The 27941-nt window shown below is 39.2% G+C and overlaps 1 protein-coding gene across 4 annotated transcripts in view; it reads left to right on the top strand.

Annotated features, from left to right (window-relative positions):
* The window catches only part of marchf8 (membrane-associated ring finger (C3HC4) 8), a 129929-nt gene that overhangs the window by 63844 nt on the left and 38144 nt on the right, over nt 1–27941 (top strand). Inside the window, exon 1 of one of the 4 annotated variants that reach the window (XM_088350967.1) lies at nt 7982–8331. The exons of the other annotated variants lie outside the window; for them this stretch is intronic. Within the exon in view, the coding sequence (XP_088207093.1) occupies nt 8302–8331 (30 nt within the window). The 5' untranslated portion in view covers nt 7982–8301. Of the gene's footprint in view, nt 1–7981; nt 8332–27941 lie in introns of those variants that run through there. 4 annotated transcript variants of the gene reach the window in all.

Genomic DNA, 27941 nt, shown 5'->3' with positions numbered 1-27941 from the left:
CTGTCCGCAATGGGCTGGGCTGGCACAGCCAGCCCAAGTATTAGCGCAAGCAAGCTATAAACACTGTGGGCAATGCTAACTTCTTCATGCCCAAAAAATTTGGGAATGGCTATATTGTAACAACTTCATATTCACAAATTATGCTAATGGTTGCATGTAAATGAGTTATGCTAGTGGGTACATACTAAAAAGTTATGCTAACGGCTAAATGCTAACTTCTTTATGCTAAAAAAGTTTGGTAAAGGCAATATTGTAAAGACTTCATAACTACAAATTATGTTAATGGCCTCATGTTGATGAGTTTTTATAATACTGACTTCGTTAAGTCAAGTGAAAATGCGGACAAAAACAGCCCAGTTTTGATTACCCTGATTTTGTTGTTTATGCCAGAAATTAGTTGCAAGAAAATTAATCTGCAATTTTGAGCTGAACTTTGCCAAGTTACTTAATACTCTGAAACTGTGAAATACATGAATCCATTCGTTATCGTAAATAATTGGGACCAGAAACCCTAGCAAAAAGTAAAAATCCACAAAGTAGCCTCACACCCTCAAATAAATTCCCCAAGGGGGAAACTTGCCTTGAGATAAGGTCTTTACCTAATGAGAGTATAAAACTGTAACAAAATAACAATTATCGACCTACAACAAATAATAATCAGAGCACAGCATTGCTGCTAAATGAGTTGTTTTTATTGTCATTATACAAAAATACATGTTAATTGGATCGCTTAACCTTTTCGTGTTAGAAAGCGAATTAGAGAACAGCTGGTTAGCTGCGTGCTAGCAACGTGTATCTTCAAGTTAAGCCAGTTCTTCATGATGATTATCTTACAACTGTCCCGAATGTAGCGGTTTCCCCCAAGTTGTACCTCCAGGTCTTGAGTTCTATGGGTAATGGATCTGGCGTTGGTGAGAAACAGGCTCGGCAGGGGTCAAGAGAGTTTAGGCTAGCCGTAGCAGGAGGCCAGACCTGCAGCCTCCTCAACTGACATTACCTTATTCACTTCCCAAACTTGATAATAATCAACGGAGCACCCGCTGGTGATGACCATTTGTTTGCACTCTTCTGACTTTCCTCAAAGTCAGATTTTTTTGAATAATATCTTTTCAATGTAACATGCTGCTTAATGCTATCTGGCGCAATGCTCGACAGTTTGTTTTGGTTTGGTGGCCACTTGTGTGCTTGTCCTGCTGTTTGACTGACAGTATACGCCAGCCTATCACATTTGCGCTTACACACAATCACGGCCACCCAACACGCAAAGCTTTTCCTAAACTGCCCCTGTGATAGCTTTTTCTCAATACGTGGATATCAATGACTGTAAAGACAATTCAATTCATTTTATAATCTGCGAAGCAGTGAACTAGTGATAACCGAAACACAAATTAGCGAGGGGTTCCTGTGTGTATTGAGAGTCAAACAATGTGATCGTTTCTAAATTGACTAACAAATGATTGTTATGTTAATGTAGGATATGATGATTTGTTTATATGATTGATAGAAGGAGCGTCCGAAGTTATTCTGGGGATGGGGCTCTTATATGCCATCCCTTTTTCTTTTCAGGTAATTTATTCATTTTTGGCAGGTGATATTTGTTGCATCATGATTGAAAAGAAAAAACGAAACAAGGAAAATACTCCGCCAAGATGTTTCATTTGAACCGCACGACCCTCGCGGAGGACTGGGTATCCAGTCATGTCGCTTGCCCCGTTGGTTGAAATAAATGCAGGACAGAAAGTGTTTTAACCTTCCCAATTCCGCTGAGCCTCGACTTCCCGCACGCGCGCCAAGAATCCTGATCACGTCTTTTGAAGGAGGGGGTAAAAAGGAAGTGTTTTCTTTCCCACCATTTACGTCCTTTAGAGTTGCTCGCACGGCCCACCCGTCTGTCGTCGGTTATGGCTCGCCATCTGCTCACCAGCAGGTGAGTGTAGATATGGATGCTGAAGTGGTGTGAGGTCCTTCTTGCTGTGAAGCACTTGGTCCAGGAAGTTATTGAGTACATCAAGTACTGTACAAAGGAATATCCTCTGTGCTTGTGCATGTCTTAGAAAAATCTCTCCCCGCTAACGACCAAAAAGGTTTTGGAAATAATGATAACATGCCCCCTTAAGCATCTTTTCAAATTTCGATGATTCTAGTGAGAAGCGAAAGCCATCTTGCTCTGCTCATCAGGCTGTGATGTATTCCAGCAGCTAAAGCCCGACTTGGCCTATTGATTTGGCTTCAAAGGAAGGGCACATAATTACTTCATCTGTCAGAAAGGGGAGCAGTGTGGTCTTTTTGCAGCTCCGGTTCCCAACCTTTGTAAAGGGACATATTTTATATTGCGGAAAAAAACAGAGAGAAACCCATAGAGCATAATCAACATAGCCCGCAAAATCACTTGTCTCACTGCCCAGTCCGGAGGACATTGCCGGCTTGCGATATACCGCAACAGAGCCAGTAACATTATAAATGACTCTTCTAAAGGGGCGTTATCGACACTGAATTATAGACAGTGTTTATCGACTGCATTTGCCTCTGAATTGGAATTTTGATAGCAGACTTTAATGAGATTGTTTAGAATAGACCGCAATTTTTTAAAGTTTAAAAGATGAAAATGAGTGGGTTTCAGCTAACCTTTTTCTGGCTTCGGCAGCATTTTTTCATCTACAGTCAAGCTCAAGCTAAATGCTTAAGTAACAATGTTGTTTTGGTGGTAAATAAAAAAAACGTGCAATAAAAGATCTGCACTCCACACAATGCCCTCTGGTTTCTGCATTGCAATAACTTTTAATTGTCGCTCCTCCAGGGAGCATGATCGCCAACTGTAAAGTTTAATTAAGCAAGGCCCCCTTTCTGGAGGGGGTGGTCGTAATAGCCTGCCTCCTGACATATATACGTAACACTGATGGAGCTCAGTTTTATGATCTTGAATATACAGTCTCAGTTGGGGAACCGCAACTAGCTGGAGCTGCAGATGTAGGAGTTTGATAGCTGAGTCTTCACACAAAAACTCAGACTGTTTTTGAAATGTGGGCCTGCACGGTAACTGTCTTTAACGTAGTGTATGTGTGTGGTACACAATTTAGCAGCTGCTTAAGTTTAGCACATAAGAGCCAATTTATTCCAAAACAGAGTAAAATTGAAACATTCAATAAAAATACAGTGAGTCTGACACCATACCACAGGCGTTCGACAAAATCCACAAAGCAATTAGGAAATTCAATGAAATACAAATAAAATATCTATCAACAAAATAATTATTTAAAACTTACAGACAATGGGGATGAAACAACAAGGGAAGCAAATGGCTGTTGATAGTGATGGTGCCATGTGTCGTATTGGAACGGTTAAATACTGAACTAATATTGTTCCCAATGTGACATCACTTCCTGTCTGAAATTCTTCTTTAAAATAATGTGGAAAACAAATAACTTTACAGTAGTTTTTCCTGGGGGCAGAACAGTCTCAGCGGTTTGAACCTGAGATAAAGGAAAGGGAACTTGTTCATGACAAACGGAATAAAGGTTGGTTTTAAGTTGGAGTTCCCCCTTGAACACTGGTTCCAAACTACAGCCCGACGGCAGAACACAGCCTCCCTTAACATTTGATCTGGCCCCCTGAACAATACCTGAGAGAATTTTGATGCGTGCACTCTGGCTTGTGAAGTAGTTTTAATGGCTGCCACTTTAAATTTCCTATTGAAGTATGTCGCATTTCCGGTCTGCTCCATAACAGTGAGTCACCCTGGAGTGATACAGCGCTGCCCGTATCTCCTGCACTGACGTCCAGCAGCCAGCCTTTCAGGCAATACTGTACTTTCTGAGAGGCGAGCAGTGCATTCATATTTTTTTCTGCCAGGAGCACACACCGACCTTGCGTTCCATAGTCTTGTTTACTTTTAAAACGGGTCTTCTGTGTGACAAAGGGACATTGACCAGTGGGTAAACAAAAGCTTTTCTATGAACACACAAGGTAATGTTTAATAGAACTGTTTTCCTATATTATGAAGTCATATGTTAGAATAAATTATTAACTAACTTGAGATGCTTTTTTTATTGTCATTATACAAAAGTACATCTTAATTGGATCGCTTAACCTTTTCGTGTTAGAAAGCGAATTAAGGCACTGTAATTAAAAGTGAGTGTCGTATTTTCCAAAGTTTAAGGCACAAATTGCCAGAAATTTGAAAGTGCGCCTTAAATACTGGAAAATATGGTGAATAAGATTGGAAATGAATACAGTATTTACACAGGTGCGTTAATTCAATGAAATTTCGATAGCCTTATCTGTGCAATGACTGAGTGTTTGGAAAACATCTTTGGCCAATGTCGCAAAACATTGACTGAATTGAACCCGGGTCACAGCAGTGAGAGTGCCGACACTTAACTACTAGACAACCAGTGATACAGAATTACACATGAAGACGTTGTTTTATCCCATTATTCACACTATTTTTACGGTGCCACAAATGAATGTTAAAATATGGAGAAAACAGAAAGTCTTCATAAAAGATATCAATAGACGCAACTGCGGTTTTTTTTTCAGTGACAGGGTAATTTAACTCATTATTTTTCAGCCGTTACGACGCCATTTGGCATATTAATGGTTAATAGCAGTGTGTTACTTTTTCTCGTACACAGGTGGCATTCCCCGTCCGACCTAGTGAACTTTAATAAAAAACAAAAAAAAATACTATGTGTGGCATGTATAGAGGCATCTGTCTGACCTGACCCTGGGCCTGGCCGTACCAACATACCAGTTAAGAGTTTGCATCCCGCTGAAAAAGAGTAAACAAAATAGTCAACGAAAAGTGTGTCAACAGAAGAGAGAGAACTGCAAAATACAGGGTGTTTTTATAGTAAAGGGCTACCTGCATGCCGGTTTCAGTTCAGGGGATGGTGAAAATGTGGCCTGTGCAGTCCTTTGAGACATTTCGTGGTTAAGGGCTATACAGATAAATGTGACATGACTAGTACAAATCAGCATGTTCTTCGATTTTAAGGCTATGTCAGAGTGTGCAGTCTTCTTGTGCTTCAGGAAGATAAGCAAGACATCCTCTTGTCAGCCTTTTGGCATATTCGTTCAACAGCAACACGCGAACGTGAACACGGCTCTCATTCAACCGAACTCGGCAGCCATCTACAATAACTTAAAACAGACGGTCCGTACGTGATGTCACACTGTGAAGAATGTCCTACCGTTAATATCACGAGTAACAGGGCTATGTAATTCACATTACCTAACATCTCATTTGGGGAAACTCGTTGAGGATCCTAGTTTAGTGTAGATAGGTGAAGGATAGAGACAGAGGGACAGAGGTGAGGGAGTGAGAGGGTTTGGATAGTCACCTTATATTGTTTTACTATTGACTTTTGTTGTGAACAAAATATTTAAGTGCAGTTGCCTATTTTTACATTGTTTACTGTATCTTTTTGTTGCACAAGGATACATTTGTTGCTTGTGAAATGCAATAAATATTACTAGGTTCTCTAACTTTTCTTCTGTATTCAACTGACTGAAATACTGCTCAAAACCTTTTGATATTCTTTGACATACAGCATATTTTTAAAGTAATAGAAGTAGTTACTTTTCCTGGTACCTTTTACTATATAAATACAGTAGCTCTTACTGTACTTATATATGAAAAATATATGTCAAAGGACTATTTTCCGGGGATACACATTATAACTTTGTGCAGAAAATACAGTATACCTTTTAGAAAATGTACACCGCAGACTTCAATTACTGTAGTTTGCGGACTATAAGCCTCACCCGACTTTAAGTCGCACCCAAAATATTTTCAAAGGAAAAAACATGTTGTACATACATAAACCCGCACCTGAATATAAGCCGCTTGTGCCTACGTTGAAAAAGAAAATATTTACAATGATGGACGATAAAAAGAAAGTTTTCAAAGTTTTAGATCTCGAAAAAAATTTGCAGTTCGGTCCACCAGCATTTATTACTCCTCGAACTTTTTTTTTTTTTTAATTTCTGCATTGCTTCAGTTCTTCTCAATACAGTTTCCAGCATCTCGACATCGATTTATCAATGTTAAGGTTACGTGCAGCAGCTCTGTTAACTACTTTTTCGGCCAACTTGGAAACTTCATCATATCCTTTCCTTTTTTGCATTTTTCATGATGAGGGTCAGTTTATGCTAAATGTATTCATGTAAAATGCACGTTACAATGTGTTGAACTTTCCATTTGGTGTTTATTGGCGATTGTGAGTTGTGTCTTCCTTGACGCCACCTGTCTCGCTTTTGTTTTTTCTTTTAGAGAGCGCTAGTAGTGGCCGTTAGAAGAAATGCCTACATTAGCCGCATCTTTGCATAAGCCGCAGGGTTGAAATTTAGCAGACAAAGCTGCAGTTTATAGACAATAAATTATGGTAGCAATATTTTCTTCCTTTGCTTGACTTGTACATGTTGTAATCTCATTTGTAGATCATGATAAATATCTAATGCATTTGAAATTACTACACAGGTGATAAATGTTCAAACTACATACTAATGGTACAATATAGAAAGTAAAATAGTCCCAAGATTTCAAACTCAAACAATTTTGCCCCTTGACAGGGGTAAAATCGGGCCTAAAAGGTCCAGCCCGTCCTGACCTGATCCTGACCAGTTAGGTTGATTTGCAAGATTAAGCACAAAGCTCGAAATTCCATATTTTATTTCAGAGGACTTGGGGGGAGTAAAGGTGATAACAAATTTAGCCTGTATTTTGTATTGAAAAAAAAACATATAATTAAAATCATTTACAGATTGTTTTAAAGAGTTTATGGAAAATACTTAGGCCAGTTGATATTTTGACAGGTTGTAAATTGGGCCATAAACCACAGCAGCAGTACGTTCTTAAAAATCTAGCGCAGTACTTTAAGAGAGAGAGGCAGAGAGACAAAGAAGAACAATGACTGCTGGATAATAGATATTGGATCGATATTCCGAGATCTCAATAAAGTACATGTTGTGAATTGGGGCAGCATGTGCGGCTGGATGGTTGGCGCACAGCCCCACGGTGCGGAGTTATATGGTTCAATTCCAGCTGTCGCTGCCTCCCTGTACAGAGTTTGCATGTTCTTCCCGTGCCTGTGTGGGTATCCTCCATGCACTCCGATTTTCTCCCACTTTCTAAAAACTTGCATATCAGTTTATTTAGCTTGTCTTAATTGTACCTAGGTGTGAATGAGCGAGTGAGTTGTCTGTCGTTGTGTGCACTGCGACTGGCTGGCAACCAGTTCAAGGTGTCCCCTGCCCACTGCCCGAATATAGCTGGGATGGGCTAGAGCACCCCCATGATTCTAGTGAGGATAAACGGTGTGGAAGATGGATGGATGTATGTTGTGAAGAGATGATTTCTGTCTTTTGCAGACCACTTTCTTTCAAGGTAACACTTTTCCCATCCACAAACAAAAAAGGTGTTTTTAAAGAAGTGGGCGTGTGAGAAGTCCAGCCCAAACGTAATGTTTGACTTTTAAGACCCACTACGTGATGAAATTCGGTTCAGGTCGGGCACGGACTCGGGTTTGAGTTTTGGATATTATCTCTGCCCTTTAATCGCTGCAGGAAGCAAAAGGGAGAAATTTAACCAGTGTGCCGCAAAACTGCTGTTGATTGGTGCAGCCCGGAGAATGACGTCGCCCATTATTGGAGGATGCGGAGCGAAGCTCATAGCAGATTTACTGGCTTTTTTTTTTTGTCTTAAGAGGTTTAGGTGATGCACATGGGCGCAAGTGTGAAAAGAAGGACGAGTGTGTGCCTGAGAGCAGGTAATTTCAGGTTAAGCTCAGTGTTGCAGGCAAGAGAGAGTCTATTTAAAGGAAGCCGCCTCCCTTTCTCATGAATAATTCAACGCCACAATGTCCCGCCCCCCATGTCATCCTGATCAGCTGGAGGAAGAATAAGCTCGGCCAATGAGATCGAGTGATCGTGTGTGTGTGTGTGTGAATGTATGAGTGTATACGCAGCTGAGAGTGAGACCGGACAGGCAGCAGCAGCAACGGCAGCAGCTTCTGTGTTTGCAGAAATGTAGGGCAGCTATTTCTCGTTCTCTTCTTTCGTTTTAGTCTTTTTTTTCTTATTTTTCCTTCAGAGGGTATAGAGCCGTATCTGCAGTAGCCGCGGCTGCCATTGTCTGTGAGCTCCATTTCTGTATTTGGAGAGGGTCTCATCCTGTTTCTTTCTCTGTGCCTCGGCGAGGATTTACATAGGGGGGTCATGTAACCCCCCCTCTTTCCAGTCTCCCTTCATGAGGAACCTTTGTCTGCATCAGTAAGAGAGAAAGGTGCACATCAAAACCCAGTCATGAATTCCTGTTGGAAAATTAAGATTCAGGTATGTGTCTTTAGTATTTGATTTTCATCATGTAGCCTGAGACAGGAAGATGGTCATGAAACACAACTGTGCGTTTGAAGCAGTGTGGGTGTTTTGCATCAGTACCACCAGCTATGTGTCAGGGTGCGCTCTTCCTGTTTGTGCATCAGCCACATCCTTTATGTAAAAGCATGACCCATTTCCCCCCATCCCCCCTTGCCCTCACCCCTCCTCTTTGTTCGGGATGATGCGAGTGTGGGGCACAGGGGTGGCCGAGGTTGCACAGGGTACTGTCTCGGGACCCCTTTTTCATGTCACATTAACAATAAGGGATGTTCCTAGCCGATACTGGGCTGTGATTCTAATCCGTGTGTAGTGAGAAATTAAACACAGATGCTAACACTAGCTTTGTTGTTGGCTGTGCTTTGTGTTACAATGTCTACGTTTTGTTGCAAAGGGCTCGTCTTTCCTTTGAGTCAAATGTTAATTTGTTAAAAAAGGAGTTATTTTTTGTGGCCGCACTTAGCACAAAGTTGACTCAACCACAAAATTGATCTTCTAAAATACAAATACAAAGAAAATCCCTTCTCTGCTCCATTGTTGCTTTCTGATAAAAAAATGTTATTTTTGCTATGCTTTAGCTCCATACTTGCTGTTACAACCCACTGTCCCCACGTTGCTAGAGGCAGTGCTGGGCTATGAATCAAAATATTATGAATAAGTCGCCATTTTATAAAACAGCAATGTGAAAAAAAGATCTAAAGTCAAGGGAACATATTTTAGATTTTAATCACTCTAAGCTGGTGCTCAACTTATAAGGTTTCGCAGCTATGACAAAATCCTTTATAGTGATCTTTACAAAACTTAAATATAATAGACACTGCTTATTTGTTGTAGGGCAAAAACTATGAGAATTTTTGTTACTTATATGTTGCTGGGCAAAATCTATGAATTTTCATCACTAATTTAAGACCATTTAGTATCTCAACATTTTACACAGGAGGCTTTTTGTAAATTACCTTTGTTAAGACGAATGTGTATTGATTTAATATTTTCTTTAAAAAAATCATTTAAAATTGTAATAGCCGAAAATTACAGATCAAATTGAGATTTAAAGTTTTGGGCTGCTGTAGATGTAATTAGATGTCTTGAATCCTTGATTTTAAAATGGAAAACACTTCCTCTGCTTGGTTATTTTTCTTTGTAGCTGCAGACGATTGAAAACGACTCACGATAGTGCTCTGCATTGTACTCAGTTCTCTCCCTTTTGTTGCAGTGGGTGCACAATCATCTCTCAAATAAACTCTCGCTGCTTATAACCAGACATGGGAAACCCTTGTACTTTCCATTCTTGTTGTCTGTAGCTGTTAGCTTACTTTATTACTGTGCTCTCAATTTTGCTTTTCAATTTCAATGGCGTGGATTCTCAATCCAAACAATGGTTTGCAAAAAAAAAAAGGGCTCATAGAGTACATAGGCTGTCATTCACTGCAGCCTCAGTATTGAAATTAACTGTAAATCCACAGCTGGGTAGAAAGCGGAGATTAAGTCGGTCACATGTCATGGCACAGCTTAAACCTGTTGAGAGGGAAACTGAGAAAGACGGTGTCATTATCAATCCATTTTTAATTCTAGGTTTTTCAAAGGCGTAAATAATGATTAATGAATAATTGTTGTGACACCACTAAACTTGTTTTTGGCATCTCCTGTCAAATTCGGCCAGTTTGCCTTGACTTTTCTACTCATACAAAGTAAGATTGTTTTCATATAACATAGCTGTTATCCTGAAGGGTATTGCACGAAGCCAAGATAAGGAAGTAAGCATGGATATGTATATCATCTTTCAATTTGGCTTCCAGTCTGTTGCATGGAATTATGTTAAACTTAACTTGGCTCAGTACAATTTTGATTTACTCTTACAGCCTGCTCCATACCAGGATAACAACTGGGCAAGATTATCCCCAGAGATACATCTCACACTTCTACTAGGATTGTTTTTTGTATGTTGCATTAAACTTTAGTATATAGGCTATAGTATAATTTCATTAAACTCCGTTGACTGTATAATTGCAACAGTATTTTTATGGTCGAGTCAATATATACTGTCATTCATGTAGTAAATATTTGTCATGTGTTTTATTGCTTTGCCAATTTAGAATACTGGTCAAATTGCCATCAGAACTTGAACGAACTTGCATTTTTGAGATTCCAAAAATTTACGCAAGAACTTGCAAAGAGAAAGAAATGTTTGAAAAGTGTAATATAGTATATATCGGTCAAACTCCCATTCGTCTGTTACCCCGTCAAAAAGATAAAAGTGTGTTCTTTATGAAGGGGCAATTACATTTAAAAATAGATAAATAATAATAAAAAAAGAGTAAACGTTGTGAATTGAAATTAGAACGCTCGTCTTGGGATCAAGAGATCGCAGGTTCGATTCCCGGCTCCTCCGTGTTATATGTCGAAGTGTCATCGGGCAAGACACTGAATCCCTAATGCCCCCAATAAGTAGGTTGGCGCCCTGCATGGCTGCACGGCCGCTATTAGAGTATGAGTGTGTTTGAATGGGTAAGTGTGAAGCACATTGTAAAGCGCTTTGGGAAGTCTTCATTGACTTGAAAAGCGCTATATAAATGCAGACAGTTTACCATTATCATTGACAACAACAAAGTGTACATTTCATATCACAAGATTAGACGTGGAAGGTAGAATAAATAAATAATGAAAGATTAAAACAATTGTAAAATAAGATAAAAAAAGAATGTTAGGATAACATGACTGGTCTTTGTTGCATTAGCCAGAAATCGAACATGGGCATCCCACGTGACAGGCGAAAATTGTACTTCTAAACCACAGAATTCCATCCATCTATCAATTATCTTCACTGCTTATCGTCATTGGGTCGTGGGGGTGCTGGAGCCCATCTCAGCTGTCCCCGCGCAGTGGGCAGGGGACAACCTGAACTGGTTTCCAAGCCAGTTGCAGGGCAACCAGAGACAGACAAATCACTCGCTTATTCACACCCAGGGACATTTGGACCGGCCGGTTAACCTAAAATGCATGTTTTTGGAATATGGGAGTTAAACCGCAGTGCCTGGAGGAAACCCATGGTGGCACGGGGAGAACATGCAAACTCCACACAGAGAGGCCGCATGGCTGGACTTGAACCCTGAACCTCTGCACCATTGGGCTGCGCGCTAACCACCAAGTTGCGTGCCGCCCACCCCAGAGTTTACTTCGCAAAATCCTACATTTGTCATTATGTCTTTGCACGCTCTCTCGTCTGTCTCTCACTCACTGGGACTCGTGCTCTCACTTTCAGGGCCCAGTGCCTGATCACAAAAACATGACTAAATGTTCAAAAGCTTTACAGAACTAACAGATAAGTGCTAAATACTTAAAGTGCAACAACGAGACAACATTGACAAACAAATATGAACATTAAACTGAAATTATATGAAATTAAACGAATAATGCAATTACATGCATGGGGTTGTCCCCCATTTCAAGCATCCATTCAACATCCATCCATTCACCTCGTGCACTCATTCACATGGTTCTCACAGATACGCTTTCATTGAGCCGGTGGGCAATACAGATACTGCCCTACTTACGAATGAGATAGGTTCCGAACGATTGTTCGTCAGTTGAATTTGTTCGTATGTTGCTTTAGTGCTATTTTTTTGTATGTTTAAGGTTTATATAAGTATGTTTAAGGCTTGTGTAAGTAACCTGTGTTGTTTTGTTCTGAAAAATGAAAATTTCATAAAATAATATGCTCTATAAAGATCAATAAAGTTGAGTTTAACTTACTTTTGGTAGTTGAGCGTTAGGGGTTAGGCGACTTCCTCCTCCGTGGTAGAATGTGGCCGAAGAAAAGTGTTCCGACCATTTTCTCAACTGCATCAAGCTTTCTTATTCCACTTTCATTTCAAAAGAAACAGCTCGCCTCTTCTTTACACCAACCATATTGAATGGATGCACGAGATATTAAACAACAAAAATGTCAAAGTTCTTGGCGCACTGGAGATGGTGTTGGTGTAGAGTGTGAGGTGATTTTTTTTCACTTCCGGGTGGATGCTGGGTGACCTCTCAAAGCGCCACAAGCCGGTAGCGGCGGAAAGAAGCACTACAGTAATGTCCTGTATTTGGTAAAAGGTGCACACAATACAAAATCTAACACACAGCAATGTTCAAACATTTTTCGACATCCCGGAAAAAATGTTCGTATTTACCGTTTTACGTAAGTCAAATATGGTCGTAAGTCGGGGAGCGTCTGTAGTCTGCAATTCTATCTACCTTTCCTTAAGTACTTTTGTAACCTCTTTTTTCTTCATAATTTCTTTCAAATCTTCATAAAATTCCATCAGGAGGTGTAAAGCAGCTGTAAAAGACAGTGAGCGTTTCCTCGGGCTACTGCGTGTCCCTGGGCGTGCACGAAACGTCATCCCTCTGTCCACACGATGGGACTTAATATTTCTCTTGAGAGCAATAAGCTCTGTTGAATAGTTCCCAGCCTGTTATGATTCGTCCATATCTTGAGGCTGTCACCACACTGCTCCTTGCCATGTAGGGCAGCCTACACACACTCATTTGCCAGAAAAAGGAAGAAACACTAAGAAGTTGGGCTTCCTTGATGTCTTGATACTTTCTGATGAGCAGCGGCAAACACTTTCTTATAGTTTCACGTATTGCGATCTGAGCTCGATTCTAGGTGTTAAATTTGAGGATGCCATGAACGCACATTTATCCTAAATATCAACAGCTGGCTTGACATAGCTCCACCGTTCCAAGCTGCGCTTTTTCATTTAGCCGGGATTTCTTTAATCCAGTTTTGTGTAATATTCCCCTATTTTGATTTTTTTTTTTTACTTTTGTCAAAATGTGTCTTTGTGAAAAAAAAATGTGACTCAATAAAGATTAGAAAAAACATTGGTTATTTTGTTACTTTTATGTATTATTTTGTCTGCCTAAAAAGGAATTGTCATTTATTTTTGTAACATCAAAAAAAGTCTGTTTTGCCATTAACAAGTTCAAATTTAATCATGATGTGAGTCCAGCATCTCAGAAGGGAGACAAAGTTAGCATGTTACCGGTTCTTGGCTGTGGTCATGTTCAAATATTTTCTTGAGAACTAATTTGTCATACCCTTAAATGCTTTATTTTTGGTAATGTACAGAGTTCATTCGGGTGCTTGAAATCCTTGAAAATACTTCCAATTGAATTTGTTTTCAAGGTTTGAAACATGCTTAAATTGTGTGAAATACTTTTAAATGCTTGACATTTTTGCCATATTTCTTGGCAGTCCGACTCATTAGACCAGTGATTTTCAACCACTGCGCCGCGGCACACTAGTGTGTGTGAAATTTTCCAATGTCACTTTTTAAAATTGTAAATTTTCTAAAACATTTATGAATAATTTTCTGCAAATATTATGTCATTGTCAAGTGTCTGTGCTGTAAAAAAAGGGGGGTATTATTAATTATTTTGCAATTAAACATACTGTTCAGTCCATCCATTCATCCATTATCTGCACCGCTTATCCTCAGTAGGGTTGCGGAGCCCATCCCAGCCATCCTCGGGCAGTGGGCAGGGGACACCCTGAACTGGTTGCCAGCCAGTCACGGGGCACACAGGGACAGACAATTTGCTCGCTCATTCACACCTAGGGACAATTTGGACCGGCCAATTTGCCTGACATGCATGTTTTAGGAATGTGAGAGGAAACCGGAGTGCCCGGAGGAAACCCACACAAGCACAGAGAGAACATGCAAACTCCACACAGGAGGTTCGATCTCATGACCTCAGAACTGTGCAGCACACGCACTAACTGCGCTGCCGTGCTGCTCACACTGTTCAGTATCACTTTATAACATTTTTGGTTAGTGGTGTGCCGCAAAATTTTTCCAATATAAAAAAAAGTGCCCTGGCTCAAAAAAGGTTGAAAAACACTGCATTAGACCACACAATAAATGAAGAAAAATAAAACTTAAGTCTGCTTGAAAATGACGCTGACACGCCTGCTCTGATGACTTTTTGTCACCATTGCATTTTTGTTATTACTGTAGTTGGTTGTCATGTGAAGCGTCATTGCCCCTTGAGAAAGGTGCATCAGACCAAGATGCCGGGGGGATGCTGGTTTCATGAACGTTGGCTAGAAGATGGCAAATAAAAACAATGGCTCAACATGAAACAAATCCACGCACAGCGTGCTGCAAAGTATGCAAAACAGAGATCCAACTCCTCACAATGGTAGAGTCAGCTCTCTCCAGGCAAATGAAAGATAATTCATGGAGATGACTAGCTTGAGTTTTTTTTGCTTCCCGATCGCTACATGTTACACCTAAACGGGGCTCTATGCCATGAAAAAATGGGTGTTTGTGCAAGGGTTATAAATCAATTATGTAATTCATTATGATGCATGTAAAAAATTGAGGTAGTCTTTCCCAGACGTAATTTTTTATGGTACTGGAGAGATTGGAAAATTACCTTTTGAAAATCCTTAAAAAGTGCTTGAATTTGGCCATGAAAGAGCATTTAAACCCTCAATGTAACCATAAAAGAAAAACACTCAATTGCACTGATAATATCAATAAAAGTGATTGTAACCCCTCCAAAACTACCCTTCGGTATTTCTTTTAGCTAATCAAACTGTCTTTCACAAAATATGGTGCTTATAAATTAATTCTATCGTCTAATATTTTAAGACCACTATTGCAAAAACTCCTTTATCGCACAGTGAGACCTGATAACATGCTATTTTGTACCATCGGCTACGAGTACATCGGCTTCTAAAAATCGCAGGAGAGTCCGAACGTGCTGTGCTCAACATGTTGCAAGCAGCCGGCCACAGAACACAAGCAGGCCTCCCCCATTTTTCATATTTGCGTTCTTTAACTGACCATTGTGGGCTATTCTTCAACAGAAAACCTATAATTTCGTATATTTTCTCAATACCCATTATGTTTAGTGTCATTATTATTCATTCTCAAACCGTTATTAGCTGTTATGTAAACCAGAGCTGTGTGCTATATTTGTAATTGGACATTGTGTCACAGTGGCTCATCCATTATCAGAATTGTCTATTTTCTAATGTGTCATTTCCAAAACCAGGTCTGCCTTTGACTCAGACTTGGTAAATGCGTACTACAAAGCCACAATGCTGTATTTTAATGACGATATTAATGCAAATTAGAGAGCTTATCTTTTTACATAGCACTTAGTGTTATGAGTAAGAGTTCATTTTGCTAGGTGATTTTGCAACATATGGCTTATTTGAGATGGGTAATTTTAGCTTTAGAACAACTGACTTTTATTGATCTTTAGTGTTTGTAGGATCAGTAATAACAGTAACAGCAATGCTTAATAGTCTTTCACAATTTGATACATTTTTTCTGTTTTTAATATTGGAAAGGTAGACATTGCATAGAATACTAGTTCATTATTTGGACTATTATGCACTGTTAACAACATCATTGTTACTATCGGCCAATAATACTATAATAGTACTTTGATTTTCACACCCGCTTTTTGTAACATAGGAGATTAAAATAAGATGAAAGGATCAGGGGAGAGCTTTAAGAACAGCTTGGTATTTTGTTACTTGGGGGTTTGGTATTGTCCTCTCCCCTTCTCCCTGTTAGTTCAAAATCTGTTGATTTCTTATTATTTTGTGTGTCTACTAATTTTTAAAAACCTAGCATTTGTTCTTCCGAGCCGGGTCCTAACCAATAGACCACCAATTTATAGGCTCATTGAAAGAGCTATGGAAGAATTGATCATGTCAATCATTTCTCCTGTCAATTGGAAAAATAGTTTCCTAGAAAATCACAACTATCCTGGGCTTGTAGAACAGATTTGGAATTTGGCATTGTGATGGGTTTCTTGTACAGTCCTCTCCTGTTTTCCTTGCAAGTTCAAAATTCATGCATCCTTCAAATTTTTTTGAAAGCACGTTTTTTTCTCGAAACTTAGCAGTGTTCAACTATCGTTTATTAAACATTGAAAAAGGCTAATTAAAGATAATGGTTTAAGCTCTTTTGTCCTATGCTTGTATAGCTACAAAACCTAATTGTATGTTGGCCTTCCAAAATGAGTCAAAATGCCAAACATTGGCTGACATTGAGAGAATTGTCTTGCATTGAATGAGTACATCACCAAGCTAGCATAAGTTCCATAAGCTCATAACACAGCTAAAAAACAAATATGGTGCAAAAATCATTATCTTTGACTTGACTTCTTGCCATAAGTAACAGGATATGCTAAAGCAAGGTTTTGACTTCCAATTGCGGCCAATAAAAAAGTGCCTGAATTTTCCCTTTTTTATTTTAATTGTTATCGTTGGAGGCCAAGAGCGCTGTCATGTTAGATATCGTCACAGTCTCTTGTTAGCCTTGAAGCAAAGATTCGGGGCTGAATTCCGTCTATGTCTCAATGTAATTATAATTTTTCCTCATGTACTCTGGGCTTGAGGGAGTTTAGTTATTGAAATCAAGATGGACGAGATGAGGTGCCCATGACAGGGTTTCTGACTTCCTTAAAAACTGTGACTTCAATTTTTAGGGTGGAAAACATGGCTTTTAATGATCTGCCATTGTGTTTGGTCAGCTTAGCTTTCTGGAAGAAGAAATTTGGATTGAATATGTTATTTCGCACTATATTTACAATGAGATCTTTTGCTTGGATATTTGCTTCTTGGAAAGTTACTTCAAATAGTAAATACAAATCAAAAAGCGCAAGGTGATATCAAGGTACGAAACTCACAATTTGATCAGTCATTATATATCCAATCAATATTACAAACATGTAAAAGAACCAAAAAAAAATAAATCTCATTGTTCTTCAAAGAACTTAAGAAAAAATATCATAAGTGGGGGACTTGTGTTACTCTTTATAATATCAGCATTGCCAAATAAATGGGATTTGACATCATTTTGGCATTTTCGCTTGATTCAGGAATGACAAAGTATAATGGTCTGTTGACTTGAAAACTGTGTGGCTAAGGCGAGATCTTGAAAAATATTTGGGATAATTTTTGTCAGTGTTAAAATCCTCAATACCTAAAATATTCCTAATTTAAAGACCTGCACCAAGAACTGCACAGATTAAATACAGCTTTACTTTTTTTTTTTTTTTTTTTTTTTTTTTTTTTTTTTTTTAGCAGATTTGCTTTTTTAAATATTGTCACATAATGGCTAGGATACTCTGGCCTTTTTGTAATACACATTTGTTTTTCCTCTATCATAATTTGGTGTTTGTTATATTCACTTGAATTGGTCTTTATTCTCATTTATAACATATTGAAACATTGTTTGAACAAAATTAGGGATGGCACTCCAGAATAAACATGGAATTGAGGCTTAAGACAAAAGTAAAACAATGTCAGGATAAAAAAGTCCAAAATATATTCTAGGTAGTGCTTAGAGACTGATTTAAGTTGTCATAATAGTACAATGAAAAGTAGTGCAATGACATTTATCAGGAACTAAAATTCCCAACTGGCAAGATATATTTTTCAGTTTTGCGTGCTTGTTTAGGGGTGTGATGGCCCTAGGGAAAAAACTGTCTCTGAGCCTGTTAGTCTGTTTTAAGGGACCTGTGGCGCCTACCAGAGGGCAACAATAGGGGGTGGCCGGGCTGAGAAGAATCCTTTATAATGTTAATGGCTCTGCTGCAGTATTGCAAGGCAGCTATGTCACCCACACAGGGCAGACAGCAGCTTCCTATTTTCTGGGCTGTATTGATTGCAACCTGGCCATCCTTTTTATTTTATATTATACTTTATTTCTTTTATATTTTATTTGTATTGGTTCTTAATGCAACATCCATTGCAGCCTGGTCATCCTGGATAGGGGACTACCTCATGTGCGATGTTTCTTCATTTTCCTCATGTGGAGGTTTTTGAGTGTATCCTCGCCCTCGTGTAGGTTTTAGATCAGTGGATGGTGTCATAATAGTCTGTAGTTTGCAATAATCTGTGGTCTGTGCAGCCCTTTTGAGACTCCCTTTGTTTAAGGTCCATACAAATAAACATGATCAAGTCAAGTTATTTGACTATTTTCCTTGTGTTTTTTCTGTCCACATTTTTTACCAATGTCAACAATATTGTTGTCTAATCTTTATTCAATATTCTCAGTTTACTTAAATTACTATCTTTACAACCTTCTGAATTTTATCAGTACTTTGCCAATGGTGCGCTAAGGCTGTAACACAACTAAGAGTTTGCTTTAGTAAAAGCTTTAACTTTGATAACACTAATTTCATCCGTCCATCCATTATCTGCGCCACTTTTCCTCATTGGGTTGAGGGGGTGCTGGAGCCCATCCCAGCTATCTTCGGGCAGTGGGCAGAGGACACCCTGAACTGCTTGCCAGCCAGTCGCAGGGCACACAGAGACAGACAATTCACTCGCTCATTCAAACATCTATCTTTAAATATGATTCATTGCAAGTAATGTGATAAAGAATCTGGGAAGACTGAACAGACCGAATAAGTCGTAACATACAAATGAAAACAACATTGTGGAATGACTTTCTGCCGGTCTGCTTCAATGGAATGATCTATTCAGTAAAATGTACAATATGCGATTACACATACCTGATTTGACGGTGGGGAAAAAGACCAAAACGTTGCAAAGTATGGCAAAGAGGCAGAGTTCAAATGAGTACAATGGTTGACAACTGAAATCTTGTCTGTAAACTGAGTAAATTAATCTTACTGCTTGACTCTCCCCCGAGACTATTTTAGGTGCGCTTGGCCGTCCAATGTCCAAGTGTCCGTTGTGTGTCTGTTTTCGATGCCTGAAGGTTTTTCTATGTCAGCAAGGCGTTCGATTCTCTTTCTTTTTCATTCCAAGAAAATTTAATGACAAATGGCTGAGGGACAGGAAACGGCATGTATTCTAGACTGTGTGTCTGGGACATTTATTATTTGTTTATGCGACATCAAATGAGAGAGGAACAAGTCGATAAGATGTTTACTTTAATGTCTTCCTCTGTTCCCTATTTGATAATCCCCAATCAAATTTGGTGTTTCATCAGATCAAATTTGGTGTAGATCAGTGTTTCTCAACCTTTTTTTTAGCCGAGGCACACTTTTTTAGTCGAAAAAAATCTTGCGGGACACTCTTTGTCGAAAATGTTGACGTTAGTTCAATTTTTTCTAATTTTGAAGTTTACATGATCATGTCGCCTAAATTTACAGTGTAACATTTTATCATTGTTTGTGGTCACCATGGATCTGGTGGTAATACAGGTTATTTATTTTGGTTTTTACAGTAATTTGGGATTTTACTATATTTATCAGTTTTATAGGTTTTACTACGGATTTATTTTCTTTTTCTAAAAAATAATAATACAAAAATAATACTTAATGAGCAAAAAGATCTGCCAGTAAAATGACTTTATTTTACTACATTAACTTTTTCTGTTTTTTTTTTTTAAATGGGAAATAATCAATCCAAATGAGTAGAATTAAAAGCAAGATTTTTACACTGATTAATTGTACTATTTCTATTGGAGTACAATCTTGAACAGCTTCATCAAACAAAATAAGTTATTAATAACATTTCCCTGTCTACCTAATAATTAATATATAAAGGGTAAAAGAATAGGAAACTGCTGCCGGATAGATAAATGTCAAAGGTTTTTGGCTGACCACTGGAATAAAAGGAAATGTACTGAACAATGGCATGCTTTTTTATGGAGAGATAATGTCTGGAAATTTCTTGCAGCACACTAGACAAGGTCTCCCGGCACACTAGTTGAAAAACACTGTTGTAGATGACTTCGCTATCGGTTTATTCATTAAACTATGACAGGTTGGCTTACTCAAATATGTTTTTTATCGCCTTGCCTTCCCAAGTCAGATTTTGTCATCAATGGTCGTACAACTACAAGCAGTGCAGTTCAGTCTGCCGCTTTCTATAGCACTTCGTCTCATTACGGGTTGCAGCTGAGCCGGACATAGCCTATTACAAGACGACACGCATCTCCAAATGATTTGCGTTTGATTGACTAGAAGCAGACGCAGAACATTCGTTCCTGACAACTGCACTTCTCTTGAACGCGGCTTATTAAGTTAATGAATTTGCGGAAAAATCAAAATGACGGGAAGAGGGAGGCTTCGCTCTGCAATTGAGGCCCCCAATTGAATTTTCTACCGAATCTTTCTTGTTTCCAATCTCTTATAAGCATCTTTTTTATTTGTGTTTTGTAGTGTTGGGGTTTATTTGGTGGGCTTGATTCAGCAAATCAATACACAGATTGGGAACGGCAGTACTATAAATTAATGGTTCAATAGAAACACTTTTGATAATGGCATGACTTTTATGTTATTGCCCTGTACTGACACGTTAATAAATCTGTCTTAAAGCAGTTGTTTTCAACTGTTCCGATTTGAGGACCCATCATTGCACCCTAATTTCAAGCCGTGACCCAAATCTAGAAAAAGTTCCACTTCTCATATGTATTGAATGAAATTGCTTGAGCAGAGATGGTAAAGCTGTGGTTTCCAACCCTTTTCAAGGTGAGAGCAAGTTGAGAGGTATAACAAACATTTCTAAATTAAAAATCACAAGGTTAATTATTAGAAGTAGGGTTAAATAGACTCGGTAAACCACGAAATAAATTATTTTCCTGGAAATCACAATGATCCAGTACTGGTTTGCTATTTTCAGAAAAATAAGCATATAAGCCGACCGCCTAAAACTGCTTTAAAATGGCAACATTCCAAAATAAATACGCACCAAAAATAGTAATAATATATGTACCTAAGGGCCTGGTCACACAGCTGTTTGCGTCTGTATCGCGGGTAAAATTTTGCGTTTTTTTTTTTTTTGGCCCTTGGTTGCCCGCGATGGAAAATGCGCAAAATTGGCCAACCCGCTGTTCATCGGTGGTATGCCCGCAAAACAGACGCCAGCGACTGTTCCGCTTCCTCATCGCGTCATTTCCGTGTCATTTCCGCGTGTGGACCACGGGTATAAAAGCTGCCGAGCCGGGCTGTAGAAATCATAACCGCTCAAGACACAGTCCCGTGAAGATCGAGATTTCAAGCTATGGCACCGAAGAAGCCAATATGTTATTATTGTAAAAGTTTTTCATTTTTATTTTATTATCTTGTTATGAAATGAAAAGAAATGTCAAGAAATAAAAATGGATTAAGACGAGGTCACTACGGTGACGGCGATCCATGTTCACCCCTTGACGTCTCGAGCACAACTGGCATGTGTTTGTCAAATCGCGCTGTATATACGTGGAGAAAGACGTTTGACCGTCACACGCGTTACACACGCTAATTCACGTGATAACACCGCGATACAGGCGCAGAACAAACGTGCTATGACCGTGCTCCACCCACAATTACCCGCTAAAATTTCGCGTCCTACCCGCGTGTAACCACTCCCTGGCCGCGGCCGTAGCACGTCGGTCCGTGTCTGTACCGCGTCATTACCTCGTGTGTACCACGCGTGCCGCCCACGGTTACACGTGGTCTAAAGTTTTGAGCAGCGCAAAACTTTTTCGCGCGGCCAACCGCGTGTGAATTTCCGACCGCGTGTAAAGCACTGCTGTATCTCGTCTGTATGGCGATCTCAAAGCGTCCAACAGCGTCTGCTTCACAGGCAGAAATATCTGGCCGTGATTCAGCCTCGATACGCCCGTGAAAGGCTGTGTGACCGGGCCCTAACAACCGTAATTATTCAATTATGGAGATAAAAAAAAAACATTAATGCAGTAGCTTTTGGATCCCCAAAGAGAGTCTAAACAGATGCTTAAGGTGTTCTTTATTTTAGGTTCAGCAGAATCAGGTTCACGTTAGCACCATGAACACTATGTGCCAGGGTATGCAAACATAAAAACAAGTCACCATACGGTCTTCACAGTACAAACATAATTTTGCATCAATGTCAAAACAAGTGTTCATTCATCAAAGTATTACATACATGATAATACAAACTCACAATGTTAAAAAAATGCAATATTTCAAATAGACAAAATAACCAAACAAACATACCTCACTGCGCTCACCAAGGATGCTTAAATGTTCATGATGTTTTCTTCAGTTTAAACAGGTGTCAAAGCCCCCTTTTGTGCAAATTAAGTAAAAGTTTAAGCTGGAGCCTGGAGAAGAGGCATTTGTGGCTCTGGCTCAAACAAAGCAGGTCCTAATTACCAGCATGAGTGGGTTTACCTTTACCTGTCTCCCTCTTCTAAAGCTACGGCGTCACCTAACGACAAAAATCATTCAACACCCATACCCATCCAAGTCCATACACACTATTTCACTCACGACTTCACAAAGCAACTATTTTACCACAAATAAAATAGAAGCATTATTTGATCATTTAAAATTTTATTTTTCTTAAGACATAATAACAAGTCTAATTTAAATAGTTTAACCCAAACAAAACAAACACATACAAGGACTAATGTGGTCCTTTACAATTAATATTCTGGTAAAAAAGCTAAAAATATAAAAAGTTGAACCATTTACTGTACCATCAAGCAGCGCTTCAATGACAGACATTCATATACCATTTTGGTATTTCCCAATAATTTCCTTCTTTTACTCGATTCTTGTTCTCCCTGGTTTCCACTTTTCCTTCCCCTTGTCATTAACTTTTTTAGGATCCATTCGATTGGGCAAAAAAAGGAAATAAAACAAACAAAATGACAACAAAATTAGATATTTTCCCTTTTAAACACATTTAGGAGTGCGACGATTGACTGAACAGGAAGAAGAGACCAACCAGGGCATTGTCGCCATCTACTATATAAGAGATGCAACTCACTTTTGGGTCCCAACCCATCATTTGAGAAACACTGCTCTTAAGCAATTTTGGCCCTGATTCTTTCTTTCCTTAAATAATAGCCAATTATCCTAATGGTTACAAATCTGCCAAAACTAGTTGAAAATATCTTAAAAAGACGCATAGGATTCCATCCAAAAAGACACTTTAATTTGGATGAGAAGTGAAAGTCTATTTCTAGACTTTAAACCGAGACAACTTGGTAAATAACTGCCCGATGATTGCTGGGATGGGCTCCAGCACCCCCGCGACCCTACTGAGGATAAGCGGTGTAGCTAATGAGATGGGAGATGAGATGAGGACTTGGTAAATAATTTGGACAACATTGTACGAGGTAAACTTGACGATAACTTTTTTGGGACTAAACACAACAACTAAACAGACCAAGAATCTTATGTCCCAAAGATGACTGATGTATCGAGATGTTGTTCTGTATACATGTGTACAAGAACGACAAATAAAGTAGATCTCTCTCTCGCTGTCTCTCTCTCTCTCTCTCTCTCTCTCTCTCGATCTCCGTCTCTGTCTCAACGTGTCTCTGTCTCACCGTGTCTCTGTCTCTCCGTCTCTCTCCGTCTCTGATGCTGCGTGAGATCTGTTTTGTTTGTTCCCTGTTGAAACGTTTTGCTTCTATATTTGCAACTATCCATGCTAACTAATGACTAGCAATTACCATGTCAGTGGTCTTTTCTCTCGTTTGTTGAATAAACAGTAAGACCTCGGTTATCGCCGTTAATGGGGACCCAAACCACCCGCAAAAAGTGAAAATCTGCGACGTAGCAACGCCCCTTCAAAAAGAAAAAAGAAAAAGAAAAAAAAAGCGGAAGCCGCACCAAAACCGCGCGCCGAGAAACGAGAACGGCGCGCCGTGCTAGGGCCGTCGGCCGAGGGGGATTCCCGGAAAAAGTGAAAATCTGCAAAGTAGAGACGCCCCTTCAAAAAAAAAAAAGCTCTGAATCCGCGAACGTCGAACCGCGAAGTAGCGAAGGTCCCACTGTATTAAAATGGTAGCATCCACTGTCAAGTCCAATTGGATAAGCACATTACCAATGTCTTCTTTCACACATATATTCCTTGTAATTTTTTTCATTTTAGTTTAGTTTATGTATCTTTGGGACAACCTTGGGGGCTTTGTCCGCTCACATCCCACACTTCCGTTAATCTGATGCACGGTCCAAAAATACCCGGCTTCGCATTTTTAGTTTTTATTCAGCTTTAGGCGACACAAGATTTCTCCTTGTGACTAATTGTATTGTGTCTTGATCTCTGCTGTTGTTTACAAAAGGTCACTTGTTTAACCTTCCAAGACTGTCTAATGTGCATTTGTTTCCATGCTTTTGGATGCCAGGTCTTAGAAGGTAATGGGAAATTCTACGAACGTCTCTCTTAGGACTTGGTGCAAAAGCTCAGGTTTAAGGATATCAGTGATTTATTTTTTCTGTTCTTTACTGTTCATCTTTGAGGAAACTGTCTTTGGACAGAAAGTCCTGTCAAAACAACAGGCTCAAAGACTGACTGTCTTTGAGTTAAAGACTCAAAGACAGTCAGAGATATCCCAGTAGATTTATAAAGCTTCACTTCGGGTGTTCCGAACAGTTATGTGATACATGGGCTTCAGTTAGTGTTTTTGAGCTATTTTGTGAGTTTCCAGTTTGTATAAACAATGGTGAAAAGAATTTACATTTTTGGTTTCCTCTAAGACCTACTCGTGTTTAAATCTTAGTGACAGGACCAATAGTGAAAACAATTCTTCGCTAATTGTTCCAAAATTGGAATTTAATCATTTGTCTTTAAAGAAACTTTGTATGCTGAGCCCTCCCAGGGCCAGTGTGAAATCTGTTTTCATTATGTTACCGCAATTGACTTGTCATCAGGCAGTGACATGAAGATCCTTAATGCCAAGGCTACCCACTGATCAGCACTTCCCTGCCGCATTTGGTGGATCAAGAATTGTTATCGCCTCCAAAACACAACTTGATCACATTTTCCACATTATAAGGCGCTCCCCATTTTTTCTATACATAAGGCGCACCAGGCAATAAGCCGCATACAATTGAGACTCCAGTCAGAGCTACCGTGTGTACAGGCAGTGTCTGAAACACATGTCAAAAAGTTACCGGACCCCAGGGCAGACAACTCTGAAAAGTTGCCTGCCCAGCCATAAAGTTTCCTGCCCCATTTTTCATAACTTGAAACACAATAAGACAACTAATCGCATAAAAAAGATTGTTGCAAAGTATTAAGGAATGATAATCAGAATATATAACAGAACAACACTTTAAAATGAAGTTTATTATAAATCTACTTATAACATTCATTGCATGTATATGACACTGCTGTTTTCCATCTGCCATCAGTATGTACCTGTATTTACTCATCTTCATTCATGCAATGTTTGCGTTGCGTCGTCTGATACAATGCCTTTTTCCTCGATGCTTTTGATGTACATTTACGTTTCTTAGCGTCATAAATTTTGTTAGCTTCTTTTGAATATTTCTTCTGGGGCTAAGGTTTTGTATCGATTCCGAAGCACTTATCCATTTTTCCTGTGTTCTATTTGCATCAACTTTGGAAAATGATATGACAAGGCACGACCTTATAACGTCGGGAAAGTCCGGAAGCACGAAGTTAATCGATGCAGGCTTCTCTTTGGCTGCAGAGTATGCAAATTGCCAAACGAACCGAATTTCTGAAATTTCCAAACTGAACGAAGATGTCGAAATTAGAATAAAATAAACGTTTGATTTAAAAAAAAATCTTTCGTTTTTTTTCTTGAAAAAGTTGTCGGCCACCCGGGCGGAGACGTTTTGTAAGTTGTATGCCCGACGGAAAAGTTGCATGCCCCGGGCGTCCGGGCAGACGTTATTTTAGACACTGGTACAGATACAAATATTTGCAATGCATTAATATGTGACGCTATCCCAATTCGCCAAACATTGCATGCAAATCAATGCGAACTGAACCTGAGTAAATTTCGGTGAGAACGCTGCCACGTTATTACTGAACTTCAGTGGAACGGTTCACATATGAAAAATAATTGGACCTTATCTCATCATTACACTATTTTTACACATGGTGCCACAACACTGATTTGCATAGTTTGACTTCTCTAACATTCATTGGTGGAAAAGTGGGGAGACTGTTCAACCTACCAGAATGCACAATGTAAATATGTGTTCCTTGCACCATGAGTAAAATATTGTGAGAATGTGATAAGGTCTTATGCAGACCTGGGCCTCTCCAGTCCTTGAGAGCCGCATGTTCTGCCTCGTTTTTGATGTTCCTCTGTTCCAATATAGGTGATTTCCCGTTTTATGTGTCGCTAAGGAATCTTTTTTATAAAAGCTCATCAAACAAATTAGGTTTACTGGTGAGAGGCTTAATGATAAAGACTCCCAGAAAAACTGTAAACACTCAGAAACGCCAGCCAAGCATACAGAGCAATTTGGTTGGATGGCTGGGGGTGGGTTCACATATGCACACAACGCACTGCTCGCCATCTGCACCAAAAGTAAATACGTCAGTATCCTTGTTGGCAGTATTTTGTGACATTTTACAAAAAAATGTAGGCCTAGTAAACTGAAGACAAAACAAACTAAATTAGTTTGGGATATTGGTACATATGATAATAAACGAAAATGAACATAACCTGTTTTTATTCCCATTATAAAAAGTTAAATTTAATTGTTTGTAGAAAAATGGAAATAACTCATGTATCCAAGTATTTGTATTTATGAATATTTATGAGTAAAAAAAACTCATTAAGGTACCTAAATAAACATATACAACAGTCCCTCGTCCGTCACAGGGGTTTCGCTTCAAAAAAGTCCCGTGATAGTCAAAACCTGCAAGGTAGAGACATTTTTTAATTCATTAGATATTAGTGACATATAATATATTCGGTTGTTGAGAAATGACGACTATAGATCTCCAAATAAAAACACAGAATTGCAGTTGAAATTAATGGATGGATGGATGAACAAATAAATGAATGGTCGTTATTGTCAATATACAGTAGTCCAACAAAATTAGAGGGCTTCTCCCTTTAGTGTAAGAAAGCGATGTAGAGAGCGGCACGCTAACAAAGGATCCTTTGGTTGAGCCTGGTCTCCTTGATGATTTAAATACAAGAGTTACGAATGTAGCGGTTTCCCTCAAGTTTTAGCTCTAGGTCATCCATTTTTTTGAGTAATGAATCTTGCGTTGGTGTGATACAGGCTTTGCAAGGTCGGCTTGTTTGTAGCAGAAGCAGTAGGCCGGACCGTTGGCCTTTCTTTCGTACCTCTCTCGACGCCACCTCTATCTTTTCCTGGATTCGATAACAAGCTGCGGAGTATCCGGTGGTGATCAGCATTTCTTTTCGCCTTCTGACTTTCCCTTGAGTCTGATTTAATTAATGAAGTGATTAATTTAGTTTCAATGTAAGAAGCCTCTAGCTGTCACAGCGCTCCACAGTTGTTGGTGGACATATTGGGCCCGTTCGGCTATTTGGTTGACAGCATACACCAGCCTATTACAGTGGCGCACAGAGACATTCATATGAATATATAATATACATGTATCTGTAATACAGCACAATTGAAAGTATTTCAATAGAGAATTTAGTACACAACAGAGGAATAGAAACACCTGTAAGTTTTGCTGAACTTGATTACACTGCATAGTTCTGGACCATTTTGCTCACTGCATAACATCAGCTTGTGCTAAAACCACCCATCTCTATTTTCCAGATTAAAAATGCCACCAGAAGGTTTTATCTAACAATATCAGTGGTCAGTTCTAGCTTGCACACACAGTGCAAAGTGCACCTTTGCTGGCGATT

This window comes from Urocampus carinirostris, chromosome 13 (genome assembly GCF_059441175.1).
Source record: "Urocampus carinirostris isolate Australia breed hairy pipefish chromosome 13, RoL_Ucar_1.0, whole genome shotgun sequence".
Lineage (NCBI taxonomy): Eukaryota > Metazoa > Chordata > Actinopteri > Syngnathiformes > Syngnathidae > Urocampus > Urocampus carinirostris.
This window is presented reverse-complemented; position numbering and strand designations above follow the sequence as displayed.